The 19,395-nt window shown below is 41.2% G+C and overlaps 2 protein-coding genes across 12 annotated transcripts in view; both read left to right on the forward strand.

The window, feature by feature from the left end:
* The window catches only part of slmapa (sarcolemma associated protein a), a 32,914-nt gene extending 16,858 nt beyond the window's left edge, over nt 1–16,056 (forward strand). For 4 of the 9 annotated variants that reach the window (XM_044023646.1, XM_044023655.1, XM_044023652.1 and 1 more), the window contains 15 exons: nt 181–231; nt 1,460–1,597; nt 2,398–2,460; nt 5,089–5,148; nt 5,240–5,314; nt 6,041–6,121; nt 6,213–6,272; nt 6,503–6,628; nt 6,712–6,786; nt 8,294–8,394; nt 8,494–8,698; nt 8,980–9,097; nt 10,067–10,238; nt 10,740–10,874; nt 14,902–16,056. In XM_044023646.1, coding sequence (XP_043879581.1) covers nt 181–231; nt 1,460–1,597; nt 2,398–2,460; nt 5,089–5,148; nt 5,240–5,314; nt 6,041–6,121; nt 6,213–6,272; nt 6,503–6,628; nt 6,712–6,786; nt 8,294–8,394; nt 8,494–8,698; nt 8,980–9,097; nt 10,067–10,238; nt 10,740–10,874; nt 14,902–14,997 — 1,556 coding nt within the window. In that variant the 3' untranslated portion in view covers nt 14,998–16,056. Of the gene's footprint in view, nt 1–180; nt 232–1,459; nt 1,598–2,397; nt 2,461–5,088; nt 5,149–5,239; nt 5,315–6,040; nt 6,122–6,212; nt 6,273–6,502; nt 6,629–6,711; nt 6,787–8,293; nt 8,395–8,493; nt 8,699–8,979; nt 9,098–10,066; nt 10,239–10,739; nt 10,875–12,060; nt 12,149–14,901 lie in introns of all 9 variants that reach the window. The other 5 variants (XM_044023647.1, XM_044023648.1, XM_044023649.1 and 2 more) reach the window with 5 other exon arrangements.
* A 980-nt stretch (nt 16,057–17,036) lies between these two features.
* Nucleotides 17,037–19,395, forward strand: part of LOC122768013 (filamin-B) — a 49,213-nt gene continuing 46,854 nt past the window's right edge. The window contains exon 1 of one of the 3 annotated variants that reach the window (XM_044023644.1): nt 17,037–17,473. In XM_044023644.1, coding sequence (XP_043879579.1) covers nt 17,182–17,473 — 292 coding nt within the window. In that variant the 5' untranslated portion in view covers nt 17,037–17,181. The remainder of the gene's footprint in view (nt 17,474–19,395) is intronic. The other 2 variants (XM_044023642.1, XM_044023645.1) reach the window with 2 other exon arrangements.

The following is a 19,395-nucleotide window of genomic DNA, read 5'->3' on the forward strand; positions in this document are numbered from 1 at the left end:
TAACAAGCAAACATAACTGCACTCTGTTCAGTCAATCACCTCTTATCTCTCCCTGGTAAACACAAGTTTCCATAGCAACCAGTGGGCGTGTCTGTAAACGTGTGTATACCAATCAGGGGGCTGTGCTGGGACTTCCTGTTGGTCAACGCTGCTTCTTTCTGCTGTTGTTGTTGTTTACAGTGCGGTTAGAACAGCTGCAGGAGAAAAGCATTAAAGAGAACAGCAGTTTGGGTGAGTCCTTGTGTCTCTGCTGCGGGACGCTTGTCTCCTCCGCTATCTCTCTGTGTCTCTGCTGTGGGACGCTCGTCTCCTCTGCTGTCTCTCTGTCTCTGTTGACTGACAGTAATGATGCATGACAACTTTTCTGCATGACGTCCACATCCCTGTGCTGCTGCTCTCTGTCTCGGTGTCTCTCTGTCTCGGTGTCTCTCTGTGCCTCCTTCTCTCTCTGTGTCTCTGTGGACACAGTCCGGCACATTTTCTGTTTCATGTCCAGCCCTCAGGTCACCAACCAGATTTTAGGGGGACACACGTGATCTGGGTTCAGGGTTCAGGTCCAGTCTTGATCGTTTTTACACAGTGACAGGGTGAAGTGTCACCATGGCAACAGTCAGCTGATCTGCTTGTAGCAGGAAGTGAACTTGAATTCTTGACCTTTGAGTGTGAATCCAGTGATGTCTGGATGATCTGAGGAAAAATATCTTATGATATAAAACATTCAATCTTATGTGTCATATCTATCGCGACATAAATCAGATAAATATTTCTATACGTCTTACAAGTCTATACCCTGATACAGGAGATATATTTGGATATATGTACTGTAAAATATTCTGTAAATTTCACTGAAAATACACTTCAAATTACACTGTAATATATGCTCTAAATTGCACATAACACTTGCACTTCACTGGCTGTAATCTAATTACTTTTAGTGTGTGTTTTCAGATTACAGTCACAGTTAATTCAGATTACTTTAGTAGGTGCAATCCAACCGTTTTTGTTGACGTAATCACATTTTATTCAGTGGTTTTAATTCAGTTATTTTAGTGTACACGATCAGATTATTTCAGTGCTTTTAATCAGATTATGTGAGTCTATCTAATCCAATTATTGTCACGTACACAATCAATCAGCAAATGATCTATTGTATTACGCGATACTATAGTAGTATTCCATGGCTGTAATGGGCTTAAATCTCCATCTCAGTCCTGTTCATATCAGGATCAGGCTGAGTGCCTCTTTGACCCCCTGACCTTTAGGTGACATGATGAGTGTGTGAGCAGTGGGTGACGTCTTCTCTGGTGTTGGAAAACTGTCCACTGCTTTGATTTCTCTCGGTCTGAGGAAGCTTTTGGTCACTGATTTAAATTCTCATGTGGTGACGGTGGGTGAAACAACTGTGACACACAACCATCTGAGCTTGTGTGTGTGTCAATCTGATCTGGTCACATGACAGATGTGGACATTGTCCCCCACGGACCAGTAGAGGAGGCTGTGGAGGACAAACAGAGCCAACAGACACCCGAGAGCCACGAGGAGGATGAGGAGGACGAGGAGGACACAGACACTGACGATGGTGTAGTCGGTGAAGATGGTAGTTAGTTTAAGTTGTGATGTTAAAATCACTGGTTTTTCTCTGTGGACTTTGGTGTGGAAGAGTGAATGGTTTACAGACAGTGGGAAAGCAGTTAACATAATGTTTAAAAAAATCTGTGATTTTAACATCACTGTTTGGCCTTTTAAATTTGGAGGAGGAGTTTGGCTCTTGTCTGTGGTGGAGATCTGACTTTGGAAGCATGTGGGGAGTTTTGAGAAGTTCAGGGTTTTTCTTCACGATTGTGGAGTGGAGGTTTCTGTGGGGCTGCTGTCTGTCTGTCTGTCTGTCTGTGCCGCTCTGTCGTTCTCTGCTTTCATACGTCTGTCACTCTTCTTTCTCTCGCTCTTATATTCTCTACCTTCATGGAACAACAAACCTCATAGAGAAAATCAGTGATTTTAGGAGCTGCTGCTTCTCTTCTGCCTCGTGTGGTCACTCTGTGTCTAAAGTCTAAATTATGTATTTTAACAGCCAGTGACAAAATAAGACATTAGAACTTTGGTGTGTGTGTGTGTGTGTGTGATAAAATCACTGGTTTTCTCTCTGGGCTTTGGTGTGGGAGAGTGAGTGGTTTATTTAAAGTGACACAAACGTCACTTTAGATTTAATCTGTGGAGTCTTTTGTGAAGTGGTGGCTGAACGTGCAGGGCTGGTTCTGAGCAGCAGGGGGGGCGCTCACTGCACAGTCAGTGCTGACTGTGTGTGTGAGTCTTTAACGATGATGCATGGCTGTGACCACGTGTTGACTCTGCTCTGACGGTCGTCATAGTAACGTCAGTTCTCTGTGTCTCTGTCAGACAACTGTCACGTTAACAGCGGAGGAGACTCCACTAGAATCACACAGTTGATTGAGTGTCCGCGTGAGTACACACACACACACACACAGAGACACTGACACACATGCACACACACACAGGAGGTCAAAGGTCATTTAGATTAAAGACACTGACTGTATTTTGTGACTTTTTGTCCATGTTATGTATTTTTGTTTTGGTGCACATAATCAGATTATTTCAGATTATTCTGATTTATGTATTCCGGTTACTTAAATTGGTATAATCCTATTATTTTGGTGTATGTGTTCAGATTACCTTGCTGGATGAAAACAGATTGCAGAGGTTTTGCATTGATGTAATCAGATTAATTCAGTGCTCTTTATCAGATTATGTGAGTGTATGTAGTACAAATTATTTAAGTGTAGATTATTAACAACAATCAGATTATTATGTTTGGATTAGTAATCGGATTACATACGGCAAGTAACATTTTGTCAAAGTGAGGACATATTGAACCGTGAAACATTTATGTTCTGAACATAGACAGACTGGTATTGATTGATCAGACATAGACAGACTGGTATTGATTGATCAGACATAGACAGACTGGTATTGATTGATCAGACATAGACAGACTGGTATTGATTGATCAGACAAAGACAGACTGGTATCGATTGATCGGACATATACAGACTGATATTGATTGATCAGACATAGACAAACTGGTATTGATTGATCAGACATAGACTGGTATTGATTGATCAGACAAAGACAGACTGGTATTGATTGATCAGACATAGACAGACTGGTATTGATTGATCGGACAAAGACAGACTGGTATTGATTGATATTGATTGATCAGACAAAGACAGATTGGTATTGATTGATCAGACATAGACAGACTGGTATTGATTGATCGGACAAAGACAGACTGGTATTGATTGATATTGATTGATCAGACAAAGACAGATTGGTATTGATTGATCAGACATAGACAGACTGGTATTGATTGAACAAACAAAGACAGACTGGTATTGATTGATCGACAAAGACAGACTGGTATTGATTGATCAGACAAAGACAGACTGGTATTGATTGATCAGACATAGACAGACTGGTATTAATTGATCAGACAAAGACAGACTGGTATTGATTGATCAGACATGGACAGACTGGTATTGATTGATCAGACAAAGAGATATTGATTGATCAGACATAGACAAACTGGTATTGATTGATCAGACATAGACAGACTGGTATTGATTGATCAGACAAAGACAGACTGGTATTGATTGATCAGACATAGACAGACTGGTATTGATTGATCATACATAGACAGTAGGGCTGAACGATATATCGTTATCGTATCGATATCTAGATATGAACATTCAAGATATTCATATCGAAAAAGCAACGATATAAACAAAATAGATTTTCCCCCGCGCTCGCCCTGCATGTACAGCTCTGGCAGTCACAATAAACTTCATTTTTACGATTGCCCTTGAATGCACCACTACGGCCAGCCAACCACAAACCTTATTTCATGCTTGCTGTGGAACGACAGCTGAAGCCAACCAATGACAAACATAGGAGGGCGGGAGGGAGACGGAGACTGAGACACGCACATACACACGCACATACACACACACACACGACATACACAGCGGGAAAGAAAAGTGACAGAAGATAATGCGGCCGGTGGCGATTTTGTGCCAAAACATAAATCATCCTCCATTATTTGGAGGTATTTTGGATTTTAAAAAGGATGTCAACCCGAGCGAGGTGTTGTGCAGGTCGTGCTTGGCGAAAATTGCAACGAACCAAGGTAGCACAACAAACATGTTTCACCACCTGAAACAACACCATCGCGTGCTGCACGAAGAGTGTATTACAATGAGAGAAACACCGGGGACTTCTCAGGTATCCCAAAAGAAGCCCAAGTTAAGTGTGTTTACTGATGCGTTCAGTAGTGTTACACCATATGAGTCGACGTCCACCAGACATAAAGGCGTTACAGACGCTATAACATGCCACATTGCAAAAGACATGGTACCCGTGTACACAGTCTCACAGTGAGTTCGTATCAATAAAACACTTTCCATGTGGAAAGTTTCCACAGTCTTTTGTATTATGATGTTTTTATTTTTCTGAAAAATGCTTGCTTTTCACCGAACCCGTAGTCATATCGTATCATATCGATATCGAGATATCTGGCATGAATATCGAGATATGAAATTTTGTCCATATCGTTCAGCCCTAATAGACAGACTGGTATTGATTGATCATACATAGACAGACTGGTATTGATTGATCAGACAAAGACAGACTGGTATTGATTTTTCAGACATAGACAGGCTGGTATTGATTGATCAGTCATAGACAGGCTGGTATTGATTGATCATGAACAGACTGGTATTGATTGATCATACATAGACAGACTGGTATTGATTGATCATACATAGACAGACTGGTATTGATTGATCAGACAAAGACAGACTGGTATTGATTTTTCAGACATAGACAGGCTGGTATTGATTGATCAGTCATAGACAGGCTGGTATTGATCAGTCATAGACTGCCTCGATGCTGGTAATTACACTGAAATGTTTTTTTGTTTTCAGATTGAATTTACGTCTCACGTCTCGTGAAAAGTTTTAAAAATCTGATTTTGCCCCTAATGTTGCAAAGTTGTCTTTCTTTTTCTCTGTGCAGCAGTGAAACAGCTGAAGGAGAGCGTCAGTTCTTCAATCCACAAACTCACCAACTTCGGAGGTAAGAGCTAAATTAAAAATAAGAACACACACACAACAAATCAGGAGATAAACGGTTGCATTGTCCCTTTAATGTGTGTCTTTCTTTGTAGAAGTGTTGGATGCTCATCTACAGAACAACCAGACAGCAGAGGACGACATCCTGACCAGTCCTGACCCACTCAAAGGTAAAAAGAAAAACAAGAAAGAAGTCGGAATTCTGAGATTAAAGTCGGAATTCTGAGATTAAAGTCGGAATTCTGGGATTAAAGTTGGAATTCTGGGATTAAAGTCAGAAATTTGTGATTAAAGTCAGAAATCTGTGATTTAAGCCAATTCTGAGATTAGAGTCACAAAATTGGAATTCTAAAATTTAAATTGGAATTCTGGAATTAAAGTCAAAAATCTGAGATTAAAGTCATAAAATTGGAATTCTGACAGTTTGTCTTCCAAAGTTTTCAAAACAGACAGAAATATAATTAATATTATTATTAATAAATTAATAAATTTAAACACCACACACACTAAAAATAATGTATTGATCGTAACAAATACCAATTTAATCTATTGTTATAAAAATGGACAAATCAAATATGTAGAATATCTGTTGTGAGGAAACACATGTGGTATATTATATATAATCACATCAATGTATGCACAGTGTTTACCTCTGTTAGACGGTTCATTTACATATGTGTATATGAGACAAAATAGTGACAACAACATTTTCCTATTAATAATCAACACATTAATCTATTATTTTTTCTTTATTTTTTTCCCTGTGAAGCTGTGGTCGCAAACAATAGACTTGCTGACCAGCAGAAATGTGACCTTTGACCTCTGTCAATGTACTGGAAACTGCTGCTGTTTCTATTCCACTGTCTGAACGTGTGTGTGTGTGTGTGTGGGGACAGGTAATCAGATGGACGCCAAAGAGTCGGACATGTCGGACACTCTGAGTCCCAGCAAAGATCGCAGCAGTGACGACACGTCAGGTCAGTGAATCTCACTCAGCTGTTTTTAGGTGAAAGGGTTAAAAAAAAGTCTTGTCTGATATTTGAATTCTTGTTGTTTTTTTCTGGTCAGATGGAAACATGGACGAGCAGGAGCTGAATGAACCACAGAACACAGTAGCTCTGCTCAAAGGTAACCATGGCAACATGTTTGAGCCACTAGGGGGCGCTTTGTGCTACAGCTGATTGTTAATGATCATGTTTTCTGTTTTTGTGAGCACACCAACATTATTATTGAATTTAGAAAAAATAGTGGAGTGCATTACGATTATTTCTGGATTAAGATGTTAAATTCTAGTCTCTTATTTTCTGAACACAAACATGAGTTTGAGTGGCTGAAAGTGTATGAATGTGTGTGCGCAGTTGAGTTGCATCGGGCCGGTCTGGAGCCTGGAGACACGGAGCAGGTCATCCATCATCTGCACAGAGAACTGCTGGAGGCGCAGGAGTTAGCCAACACGGGCAAACAGAAGTGTCTGGAGCTACAAGGTAACAACAACAGCTGACTGTGGACTCGGTCTTTGTCCACAGTTTGTGTTTGTATTGTGCTCACATCGTGTTTGTGTCTGCAGTTCTGCTGGAGGAGGAGAGGAGGAGCAACTCACAGCTGACTGAAGAGTCCACCAAACAGATCCAGTATCTGCAGAGTGAGCACACACACACATACATATGTATATATTAGAGCTGGGCATAGATTAATTTTTTTAATCTATATTAATCTCACTGCAATCTTGGAGTTAATCTAGATTAATCTAGATTAAAATGGCTCATTTGAATTCTTCTTCTGCTAAGTGGCGCTCCTCTGTTTTCATCACACCTAACATTAGGAGTAGGACAGAAAAAGTATATCAGAGTAAGATTGCTAGTAGTAGTAGGCAACTATCAGCAACTAATCAGCAAAACGTTGATAACGTTAGCTAAAGCTATACCGCGTGAAGTTAGTTTCAGGTTGGATATTCATTCAGACAGTTGTCGGACGCGACGGTTGGATATCCAACCTGAAACCATTTTCACCGTGGTAAATTACATAGACCGTTATAAAACAAAAAATGACAATAAATTACATAACGTAACGTTACCTACATCCGCGCTCAGCCAGGTCAGAGCCTTCTGGGCCAGGTATACATCCGCGCTAACATATCAAAGTGAAATTCATAGATTGCTCACTATGTGGACCCAGGTCCCAGACCCAACTTTGAGAATAGATTAACGGCGATAATTTTCTTATTGCGCGATAAGAGTCTCGCGTTAACGCAGCACGTTAACGCCGTTAACGGCCCAGCACTAGTATATATATATACATATATATATATATATATATATATATATATATATATATATATATATATATATAGATATTTTTTTTAGATACTTTAAACAATTTGGGAAAGCCCAAATGAAGATGTCATGTCTTTGGAAGCTTCTGATTTATTGACAACATTTGAGTTGTTAGATAGACACACCTGTGGGTGTACTTTAGAGACAGGAAGGAGACAGGTTCTGTGTCCCAGAGGTGAACGTGCTTTGGTCCGAAATGTGCACATCAACCCAAGAACAAAAGAAAAAGACATTGTGAAGATACTGGCTGAAGCTGGTAACTGTCACTGTCTGACATGAAATCAGACAATCACTTTTTTTTAGGTCTGTTAGTATTACCAAAATGATTTCTATTTGCTAAATGCCAGAATAATGGAAAGATTTTTTATTACTTTCTTCAAATCCAGAAGTTTACATACACTAAGATTATTATGCCTTTAAACAATTTGGGAAAGCCCAAATGAAGATTGACATTTGAGTTAATTAGAGACTGAGCTCCTTGTGCGGTTCCTTGACCTCATGATTCTCATTTGCTCTGACATGCACTGTGAGCTGTAAGGTCTTATATAGACAGGTGTGTGCCTTTCCTAATCAAGTCCAATCAGTTTAATTAAACACAGACCCCTTTAAATTTTTAAAGGGGTCTGTGTTTAATTAATAATACTTTCTGTACCCACTGTATGTACAGTATGTGCACATATACATACAAAAACGCACACATATATGTATTTATATATATATATATGTGTGCGTTTACATGTGTTCATATATATGAATACACACATACATGTGACCCCTCCCCCAACTGTTTCTGTGTGTGTGTGTGTGTATGTGTAGCTCAGCTCGGGAAGCTGCAGGCTGACATGGAGGCACTGAGGGAGCAGAGGGAGAGCACCATCTGCAGCACCAGAGAGGAGCTCTACTCCGCCCAGGAGGAGGTACCACTGTCTACACTTCCTGTTACACCGCCCCCTACAGGTCAAACCTGAAAGACAAACAGGAGGTGAATCTAATCGCCGCCGTGTCTCTGCTCTCAGATCCTCGTCCTGCGACACGCCATGGAGGCAGCGACAGCAGAGCGGGAGCGCGACATCGCCGCCCTGCAGGCCGACCTGGGCAGCGTTCGATCTGAGCTGGAGCACTGGAGGAGCACGGCGGCCAAGTACGAGGAGGAGATCAACCGACTGCAGGAGGCGTTCACACAGCAGCAGAAGCAGCACAACAGTGCCACCCAGCTGCAGGGTGAGCGCCATCTTTGTGTGTGCGTGTGTGTGTGTCACACCTGTAACTGTAGCCATTGAAGTATGGTCCCCATATAAACAAACATGACCTGCTTCACCACTGATCCACCATGACGCAGCCTCAGAACCAACCACTGAAACTTTGTCACCGTTAACAACTAAGACTTTGTTTACATACGAGATGATTCATGTGCACTGTTCAATAATCTGTCCGTCTCTGTCTGTCTGTCCGTCTGTCTGTCTCTCTCTCTCTCTCTCTCTCTGTCTGTCTGTCTGTCTCAGTGGAGTGTGTTACGCTGCAGCAGAGGTGTGTGTGTCTGCAGCAGGACTGTGATGGACTGAGAGCTGAACGCACAGCTCTTGTGGACAAATTGCACCACCTGGAGGCTGAGCTGAGCAGGTACACACACACACACACACACACTCATTCTCAGTCCCTAACCCTAAAACCAGGTTTGAACCGTTTAAAGATGTGATGTCTGAGTTTCAGGTTAAAACTAGTGTATGTGGTTATTCAGTGATCCAGGTCAGTATCAGAGTGAATACACAGCACACGGGAGAGGAAGTAGGAAAATAAAACATCCGGTTTACCTTTCAGAATAAAAGATCACATCATATTTCACTGAACTACGTCACAGAAAGAGTCCTTGTTTCTTCAGTCGGTAGAAAATACAGTGAGTTTTAATTTACAGTGAGGTGTGTGTGTGTGTGTGTGTGTGTGTGGGTAAGCTCGCGGCTCCGTTTTTATTTTCACGTCTATAAATGTCTGCCTCAGAGTGCTGAGTCAGCAGCGACTGACAGGAAGCAGCCAGTGGAGGCGGAGCGGGACGGCTGGTGATTGACAGCTGCGTGTCAGCAGATGATTGACAGCTGTGCGTCTGCAGCTTGACCACACATTCTCATCAAAGCTCAGCAGAATTTTTATCTGAGCTTCAGCTGAATCTTCAACACATGAGGTTGTCGTCAGCAGCAGGTTTTAAGTCCGAGGTTCTGATTTTTCTGCTCACGCGATACACTGTCAACAGACACCTGTACATTAGGGGTGGAGTCAGTCCCATCGATCACAAGCAAGAGTGTATATATGTGTGTATATATATGTGTATATATATGTATGTATATATATATATATATATATATATATATATATACATATATATAAATATGTATATATATATATGTATGTATATATATGTATATATATATACACGTGTACATATATATATATATATATATATACATACATATATACATATACACATATATACATACACACGTGTACACTCACCTTTGTTATGCAACAAAAACTCATAGTCTGTGCTCGGTGATAGATGTTCGCTGTGTGTGTTTGTGTGTGTGTGTGTGTGTGCAGCACCAGGGAGCAGAGTCTGGTCCTCAGTAACAGTCTGGAGTCTCTGGAGAAGAGGGAGGAGGTTCTGCAGGACAAACTGGGTTCTCTGGAGAACCAGCACCTGCAGGACGCGAGCAGGCTGAAGAGTCAACTGGACCAGGCCCAGGCCCACACACACACTCTGCAGAAAGAGGTACGCCGCCCCCTGGAGGCTGTTAAAGGCTCTGCTTCATTCATATAGAGAAGAGAACCAATTCATGTCCTTCAGGTTATTCTTCTATCCGTGTGTTTTCGTTGTCATATTTGAGGGCGTTAACTCTTCAGACTCTGCGTGGAGGTCAGGTCTGGCGACAATGCGATATTAGCATAGGTCCTGAACCCGTGCATTGCTCAAGGGCTCTGTAGCGGCCTCTAAGGCTTAAACAGAGGCATACTTTGAGTTCCACGGAATTTCAAAACGCAACCATGGCCTCACCTCAACATGGAGTCGGCCTTGTTGAATTTTTGCATGTATGTACAGTAAATGAGTGAGAACTTGTCCAAATGTGTTACGGATTCAGACGTGAGTTCAGGGAACCTGACAGTGCAGCAGGCTGTCAGTGTGGCTGCTCTAATCTCATTACATCAGTGACTTTAACAGCACAGACCTCCTGAGAAAATCCCTGCTAACAAGTTAATGTGTGTGTGTGTGTAGTATGAAGACACACACTCTCAGCTGTTGGACCTCCGTCAGCGCTATGAGCGAACAGAGCAGGAGAAGCTGAACATAAACCAGGAGCTGGAGCAGTGCAGGAGCAGCCTGAAGCTGCTGCAGGACAAGAGCAGCTCTGTGAGTGTCACACGCATGCACACACACCTCATTGCACTGTTGTTATAAACATCTAACTTTTGCTTTAATTCCAGATGTTTGTTTTTCTTCATTTTATTTGTTATTGTATTTTTTTCTTTCAACATTAATTCAGGAGAAGCAGCAGATTTTGCTCATGGGCACTGAGGCAGAGTTTGACATTAACCCTTGATTTCAACTCTTATTTTTCTCTCTTTTCATTCTAATCTGATTAGACAACGTGAAGCGTCCTCCTCCTCATCCTCACCCTCTTCCTCTTCACTGTCCTCCCTTCTTCCTTCTCCTTTACTTCCCCTCCTTACATCCTCCCTTCCTCCCTTACCTCCCTATAATAATCCTTCCATCAGGTGTGTTTTGGCTGCAGTTCAGAGGACAGTGTTTCCTGTTGCAGAAAGTGTTTCCTGTTGTATTCACAGCTGATTTCAGACACTTTTTTACAGACAGTTTTTATTCTCACTGGTTGTTTTGTTTTATTCACAGCTTTAATAATAGAAATGTACATTATGAACGGAGCCACTTATAGAAACGTCTTCTTATTGTCATGTTTGTTTGTGATGACCTGGTGAAGGGCGACCGAAACTCAGTTCTGTGTTTTTATTTTTGTGGCTGTTTTGCTTTGTAGAAATGGCTGATGTGTTACAAACCTGCCACCCAAACCCCCCCCGTTGGTACATTCCATTTGTCGCCGTAAGTCAGAATGTCCGAGTTCCTTGTTGAAAGTTTCAACGAAACAAAATGTTTTTATTTTCTTATAATAAAGACCAAAATGAAAGATATAAAAAATATTTTATTTTATAAGAATTCCAACTAAAAACGTAATTTAACATGATTTAATTCAAAGTTACACCTGACCCTGCCGTGTAGGAAGTAGCCACACTTGGTACAGGAAGTAGCCACACTTGGTACTGAAAGTAGCCACACTTCACACAGGAAGTAGCCACACTTCACACAGGAACTAGCCACACTTCGCACAGGAAGTAGCTACACTTCGGGTCGTGACTCAGTTTTAGCGCGGTAAACTCTGAGGTGACATCAATTCCAGTTCTGACTTCTGACGTCAATGGAATGTACTATTTGTCTCCCTCCCCCCTCGCTGCTGTTGCTCCACCTTCCATGTTGGTTTTGGTTGATTTGCCGGCTGACCTCTTCTTGTCCCTCTCCCCTCTAGCCATCCATATTGCAGCCTGTCCAAGCCATATTCATGGGCCTTGTCCTGGCTCTGCTCTACTGGTGTTTCGGCCAGTTGTGGTAGAAAGGTACACACCGACATGACACCAGTCTGTCCCTCTGTCTTGCTCTGTCCCTGTCTCCTGTGTCTCCATCATCTGTCAATGGAAGGAAAGCTGACCGAGGGGAAAACTCTGTCCTGCCTTGTGATGTATTCAGGTTGTGGTTACCGCAGCAACCAGGCATTTGTGTGTTTTAAACCCTGAATTCTAATCAGTGTGGACAAAGTCTTCTCCTCCTGCACTTTCCTTTCAAACTGAGCGTCCTCTTCATCGTCATGACGGCGTGTTCACGTGTCAGTCAGGCTTCATCCACGCTGCGTTTTCAAATCAAAAAGTGTTTCGCCTCCTCGCCATTTATCTGTCCACACTAACTCGCATGAAAACACGCGTCATGTGACCAGTTGGGCATGTGCATGTAAACAGGAAGTCGATCCTCTAGTTTTCTTCATTTCAAAAAGTTCTGCCAACAAGGAACAGGAATGTTGATATGTCCAGACTAAACTAAAACTGACTGACTGGACTCCTTGTTTTCAGCACGTCCAGACTAAACTGAATCTGAAAACAATTCACAGCTGGTAACTGTGTCATTAGTTTTTCATAAGAGTGTGAGTGTGAACAATAATTGCATTGTGATTTTCTGCCCGTCCAGACTAAACAGAAAGTGAAGTGAGCATTCTTAGAGCAGTTTTTGTTCACTTGACAGTCTAAACAGAAAGTGAATGTCGGGGAACTCAAATGACCCTGGGGCCACAAGATCATATGAAATCACGATAGATATTTAATAGAATTTCAAATTAAAAGTGCCAATGTTGATCGAGTTCACAATGAAAATGGATTTATGCAAAATGCAGAAATAAGTTGATACAGTATTAAGGGGTGGACCACGTGAAATCGATTGGAGGGCCTGATGTGGCCCGCGGGCCGCAAGTTTGACACCTGAATCCGACTAAGACTGAGCCAGCTGTGTTTTTCAGCAGTAGAAAGCAGTCGTGTAGTGTGAAGAAAACAAAAGTGTGGACGGACAGAAATGATATTAACATTTATGCAATTTAACATTTAAATGATTAATATTATGCATTCACTCCAGGGCTTCCTCCCAACGGTTATCACCGTTTTTGTAAGCGAGTGATCATACGAAGTCGCACAATGTGCACACAAACACACACACACACACACACTCAGTCAGGTTAAATTAAAACTGTAATTAAAACCTTATTGGCTGCAGTGTTTGTGACCTCTGCTTTAAACAGTTCCCTCCAAACAAACCTCGCAAACACAACTTGGTGCTCTAGTGACTCACTCTCCCTCACACACACACACACACACACACACACACCAAACCTCATAGAGAAAATCAGTGATTTTAGCTGCAGGGACACAGGAGCTGCTGGTCCTCTGCTGCCTTGTGTGGTCACTTTGTGTCACTGAGTTAAGTCCGGACTTAGTGATGGAGGCAGCAGAAGATCAACAACTGCTTTGTGTGTGATGTTAAAACCACGGATTTTCTCTATGAGGTTTGGTGTGGGTGTGGGTAGGTGGGTGGGAGAGTCACTAGAGCACTAAGATGTCTTTGCGAGGTTTGTTTGGAGTGGTATATTAAATTCAGTTGAACTTTGAGTTTTTATTTTGAATATTAATGGTTTACTCTCGTGTGTGTGTGTGTGTGTCCACTAACATGTTTGACTTTCAGGATGACGCTGCTTTATCTTAATTTCTCTTTCCTCATTTCAAGCCTCTTGTTTGTGTTTTTGCTGATGTTTACATTCCAAACTCTTTATTTCTTCCTTTAATTCTTATTTTCATGATTCTGTCCATCGTGTCTGTTCTGTCTGTCTGTCTGTCTGTTGCTCGTTCAAGAGAGAAAATCTATGGAAGAGCATTAGGGTCAAATATGAAGTCTTTATTTTGGACAAAAAATAAAAAAAAGAATTCAGTAAGATTAAATTAGTCTGTGAAATATATATATATAATGTTTAATATTGTTTATAGTTTTTTAAAATATTATTCAAATTTTGTGTCCCAACATAATAATCCCATGTGTCCCTAATTCTCTGCTGTGAAAAGGAAAGTTGTCAATTATTTCATCTTCTTCCTGTTTGTTTGTTTGTTTTGAATTCACATCTTTTTCTTTTGTCTCTTCGTTTTTTTTTCTTTCAGCTGGAATTTAAAGACTTTCTCAGGTTTTAGGTCAGAGAAAAAAGATTCCAAATTCAAATGATTTTTCACAGATTAATAATCTTAAACTGTGAAAACTAACCCTGACCCACTGTTTCAAAGTAAAAGCCTGTCAGGGTCTTGTTATATAACACTGTTAATGTTTGTTTAATTCTTTTACTTCAAGTTTTTTCAAACACACACTTCACTGAGTCTACTCTGTGAATGCATGTTTATACGTTTTCTTTCTTTTCAGTCTTTATTCTTCTAATTAAAATGCACAATTTTGTTTTATCTTTCATTTTAGTCGTTATTTCAAAATTAAATGCACAATTTTGTCATCTTTCATTTTAGTCGTTATTCTTTCAAAATAAAATGCATTTTTTTATGTTATCTTTCATTTTATTTGTGATTCTTTCAAAATAAAATATGTATATGTGTATTATATCTTATGCTCCTCCTCCTTCTTCTCTTTCTCCTCCTGTCCTTCATTGTCTTTTTTTGTCTCTTTCCTCTTGGTTTCAGTTGTTTTTGTCCAAGATTTCAATGTCAATAAATCCGACTAACTCGTCCTATTCTCTCACCCTCTCTCTCTCTGTCTGTCTCTCACTCTGTCTCTCTCTCAGAGCGGCTGGACTCCCTGGATGCCGGTCATCGCAGTGATGGTTGCCGTGACGGCAGCCGTCCTTTACCCTAACCTCTCCAAGAGCAGCTCCGCCTAAAACAGACTCGCACGCATGCACGCACGCACACACACACACACACACACACACCGGGCTGTGAGGAGAGCGTGTCGCTGCGTCACTTGTATAAAGTTAATTGTATATAATTGTAGACGAATATAAAAGTCGTGGTTTCTACAGAACGTTCTCGCGCTTCTTGGTTTATTTTCACTTTTGTTGTTTTTCCGACTCTCAGCTGTGGTGGTGGATTTAGTTTTCCTCGTTTTTTTTGTCTGTGTTGTTTTTCAGGGTTTTTTTTCCCGATCGTTCTCCAGGAGAAACAAGCTTTCACGTTAAAATCCCGTCATCCCAATCATGTCCCATTACGAGCGTTAAGCTTTGGCATTGGTATGAGCATTGGCGCAAGTGTTAGCGTGACCGTTAACGTTAGCGTAAGTGTTGACATTAGCGTTGGCATTGACGTTAGCGTAAGCGTTGATGTTAGCGTTGGCGTGGGTTTTTGTCGTGGTTTTTTTCACACAGACGTTTCAGGAAAATCACGCCCTCCTCTGGTGTTAGTCGGCCATGGTGTTTCCCCTTTTGTTTGTTTGGATTTTTTTTTTGATTATGGGGTGAGTTTTGTGGGCGGGGCTAAAACTCAAAGCCAAATTATGAAAATAGATTTAAAAAAAGATGATTGATTTAATTTGTTGAGAGGTGGACGTTTTTGATGTGACACCAGTCTGTGTGTGTGTGCGTGTGCGTGCGTGCGTGTGTGTGTGCGCGTGTGTGCGTATGTGTGGACTGGTGAACAGTGTGTCGTCCTGTGTCTCCTCGTCTTTGTCTGTGTTTTAAAATAATAAATAATAAATAGAGAGAAAATGAACAAATATTCCTGAGGTTTAAAGAGAAAAAAAACCATGAACACATGAAAACACTACAAAGAGAAAATAAAGAGAAATGTTTGTAAAATAAAATGTTATTTGATCGACTCGAGTGTCAGCAGAAATATTTTGTTACAATTGTTAAGAGATTTGAGAGGAAGAGGAAGATGAAGATGATGGTGTTCAATATGCAGAGATGTTTGGATTAAAGTTGTAGCAAAGATGATTCACCAAACCTGCTTCCTGTCTCTGTACACACACACTTACACAAATTAACACCAACAAATGATCTTTTAATAAATTTTAACAAACAAAAACATCTTTAAAGGTTTAAATAATTATTAATCATTTATTTATTTAGTATTATTGTTTTTTTTAAAGCAGCTAAACGGACGGGTTTTTGTTTGGTCTCCGTGTGAAATTATGTGTAAACGAGAAGTCCGGCACTTCGTAGACGGTCCCTGAGCTCCCATGATCACTAACATTTAAAGGGAACGAAGTCAAACGACATCGTTTTCATCAACAACAAAAAAACATGGATCCGGACGTGAGATCAAAGCTCAGGGACCTGAACCTTCATCACGCAGCCAAGTGTCGGCAAACTTTCTGTACACTTTTTACATCTAACTCAAGTCACGTGACCCGGAAGTGACCTGTGATGGGGTGGAGCTTCACACAGGACAACGATAAAAGTGTCTGCACATGAACAAAAACTATTAAATACAATAAAAGCATAAAAATTAGTTTTTTCCATTTTTCCATCTTTAGTTTGAAAGGAAAAATCTAATCTGCAGGAAAGTCATACTTTTTTTTATTTTTTGGTGTCACGTCACAGCGCCGCTCACAGGCCTGGCACAGGTACTACAGCGTCGTGTTAGCGTGGACGAGTTTGTGCGGATGACGCTGTCACGCCTCGCGTTCACCGCTCAAGTGCGATGGAGGCGTCAAAGTCGCGATAAAGGGAAATTAAATCAAATGAAGAACCGAATAAGTTTAACTCGTTATTTTGTTTTTTGTTTCTTTGCAAACAAAAACAAATCGACTAAATCTCCCCTGGTTTTCTTTGAGTTCATGTTTCTTTGAAACACTTCATTTTGTTTATTTGTTTCACGTTTTGTAATAAATGCTTTGCACTTGTAGGCCCCCGTACATGTCCGCCAGGGGGCGACACATCACCAGCGCAGAGCAGAACCGTCACAGGAGGAAGGAGCTGAACATTCCGAGTTTTGGGAGCAGCACGTGAACGCGTCCGCGTGAAACGGGGACAAAGTCCGGACTCGTTCAGGAAACACGAGCCACACTTTCCCGACACTTTTGACCAGAAACCTGAACGCGAAGCGGCGGAGACACGAGCGAGAAGATGCCGGTCACAGAGAAGGACCTGGCCGAGGACGCGCCATGGAAGAAGATCCAGGAGAACACCTTCACCCGCTGGATCAACGAGCACCTCAAGTGCGTGAACAAGCGGATCGGGGACCTGCAGCTGGACCTGGGCGACGGCCTGAGGCTCATCGCTCTGCTGGAGGTCCTGAGCCACAAGAAGATGTTCCGAAAGTATCACCCGAGGCCGAACTTCAGGCAGATGAAGCTGGAAAACGTCTCGGTGGCTCTGGAGTTTCTGGACAAGGAGAACATTAAACTGGTCTCCATAGGTGAGTCACTCATCCATTCATCCGCGCCGACGCCTCCGAGGCTCCAGCAGCGCCACACGCTACTTTTAAACGGTTAGAGTTTTCCACACAACACTTTATTGAACTTTATTCATGTGACCCCCAAGTTTTAGCCCCAAACAAACCGTTTGTGCCAATCCAACTCCGGACTCCCTTGAAAAATATGGCGTTTTAAGGTCTAATCGCCTTTTCACGAAAGCACACGTGAATTGTTTTATAATGTACATGTTTTCTGAGATTCAGTCTGTAATTCGGCATCTATTTAATACTCATGAACGACGAGAATTGACTCTAAAATCTAAAAGTTTATGTTTGTTTTCGCATGTTGTACACCTAACGGGACACCCTTTAGAAATGTTGCATTTTGAAGTATAATCGCTTCCTAACAAAAACCCATCAGTCCAAAAGGGTTGCGAATTGTGTTTTCTTAGTCTTCAGGAAACTGTCTTTAATTCGGGACGCAATAAATACTCAAACGACAATAATTGCCTCTAAAATCTAAAGGTTTATGTTGGTTTTCCCAGATTGTACACCTACTATTGCGTTGTCTGCCCCAAACCATTTAAAAGGTTGCGTTTTAAAGTCTAATTCCACAAAACTTGCATTTTTTATATGCTTAATGATTTAAATGATGTTCAAATTCTCGGGTGTTGCCTTTGTTTTCCCGGGTTGTTCGCCTAACATGACGTTATCTGCCCGACACCCTTCAGAGAAATGTTGCGTTTTAAAGATAAATGGATGTTCAACAAAACCGCATCTATCTCCTTATGTTGTGAATTATGTTTTCTGAATCGTCAAAAGCCGCTCTTTAATTCGGCATACACGTAATACACTAAACAAGTCTTACCTTTTTCAAATCTGAAGTTTTTCCTAAATCGTTCACGTCGCAGCTGCGGACCACCTGGTTGCATTTTGGAAAGAATTTTTGAACTTAAGAAGCAAAAAAAAGAGAGAGAGAAGCGACATTTGAGTTCATGTGATGTTAATGTAAAATGTGCCTTTATTTGCTTAGAAAAGGTTCATTTAAAGTGTGTGTATTTACTCTGAAATTCACCTGTTAGTGACGTAATGTTGACGTTAACTCACGCTAAATCACGTTAACTCACGCTAACTCAGCAGGTGTGACAGGAACTGCGTTTAAAAATCCGGCAATTTAATCTCGTCGTGCCCATTTGCGACATTGAAACGGATAGGTTATATTATATCACGTTTGTTTAGATTATATCATGTTAGTTTGGGTTATATTAGATTAGGTTAGATTATATCTGGTTAAATTAGGTAAGATTAGGTCATGTTCAGTTACATTGGGTTAGGTCAGATTATTTTAGGTCATGTTCTGTATGTATATTATAGTTTTATGTCTGTGTAATTTGTGTGTTTTAAAGACTTTGAGTCACTTTTTCTGTTTTTTCTTCCACTCACTCTCCCACACCAAAGTCCACACAGAAAATCAGTGATTTTAGGAGCTGCTGCTGCCTCGTGTGGTCACGTTGTGTCACTGAGGTCAATCTGAACAAAGGATTTTTAATGCCGAACATTGTGTGTGTGTGCGTGCATGGGCCTGTGTGTGTGTGCGCGTGCATGGGCGTGTGTGTGTGTGCGCGTGCATGGGCGTGTGTGTGTGAGATGAGGTTTGGTGTGTGTGAGAGCTGCTGTTGGTGCAGTTTCACTGAGTCGTGGAGGTTTGAGTTAGAGCTGCTGATCTAAGTGTTCAGGACACAATAACAGTCACTCCTCTAATTCAGGCTCATTTAAACCTGTAATTGTGCATTTTTAGATTGTGAAGTAAACGCTGTAATTACACAATAATCAAGAGACACTAAAATGTTTCCTCTCACCTGCACTCAACCTCTGTCAGCCATGTTTGTTCATTACCCACAATACCTCTCTGTTTGCACATATGC

This window comes from Solea senegalensis, linkage group LG4, assembly GCF_019176455.1.
Source record: "Solea senegalensis isolate Sse05_10M linkage group LG4, IFAPA_SoseM_1, whole genome shotgun sequence".
Taxonomy (NCBI): Eukaryota; Metazoa; Chordata; class Actinopteri; order Pleuronectiformes; family Soleidae; genus Solea; species Solea senegalensis.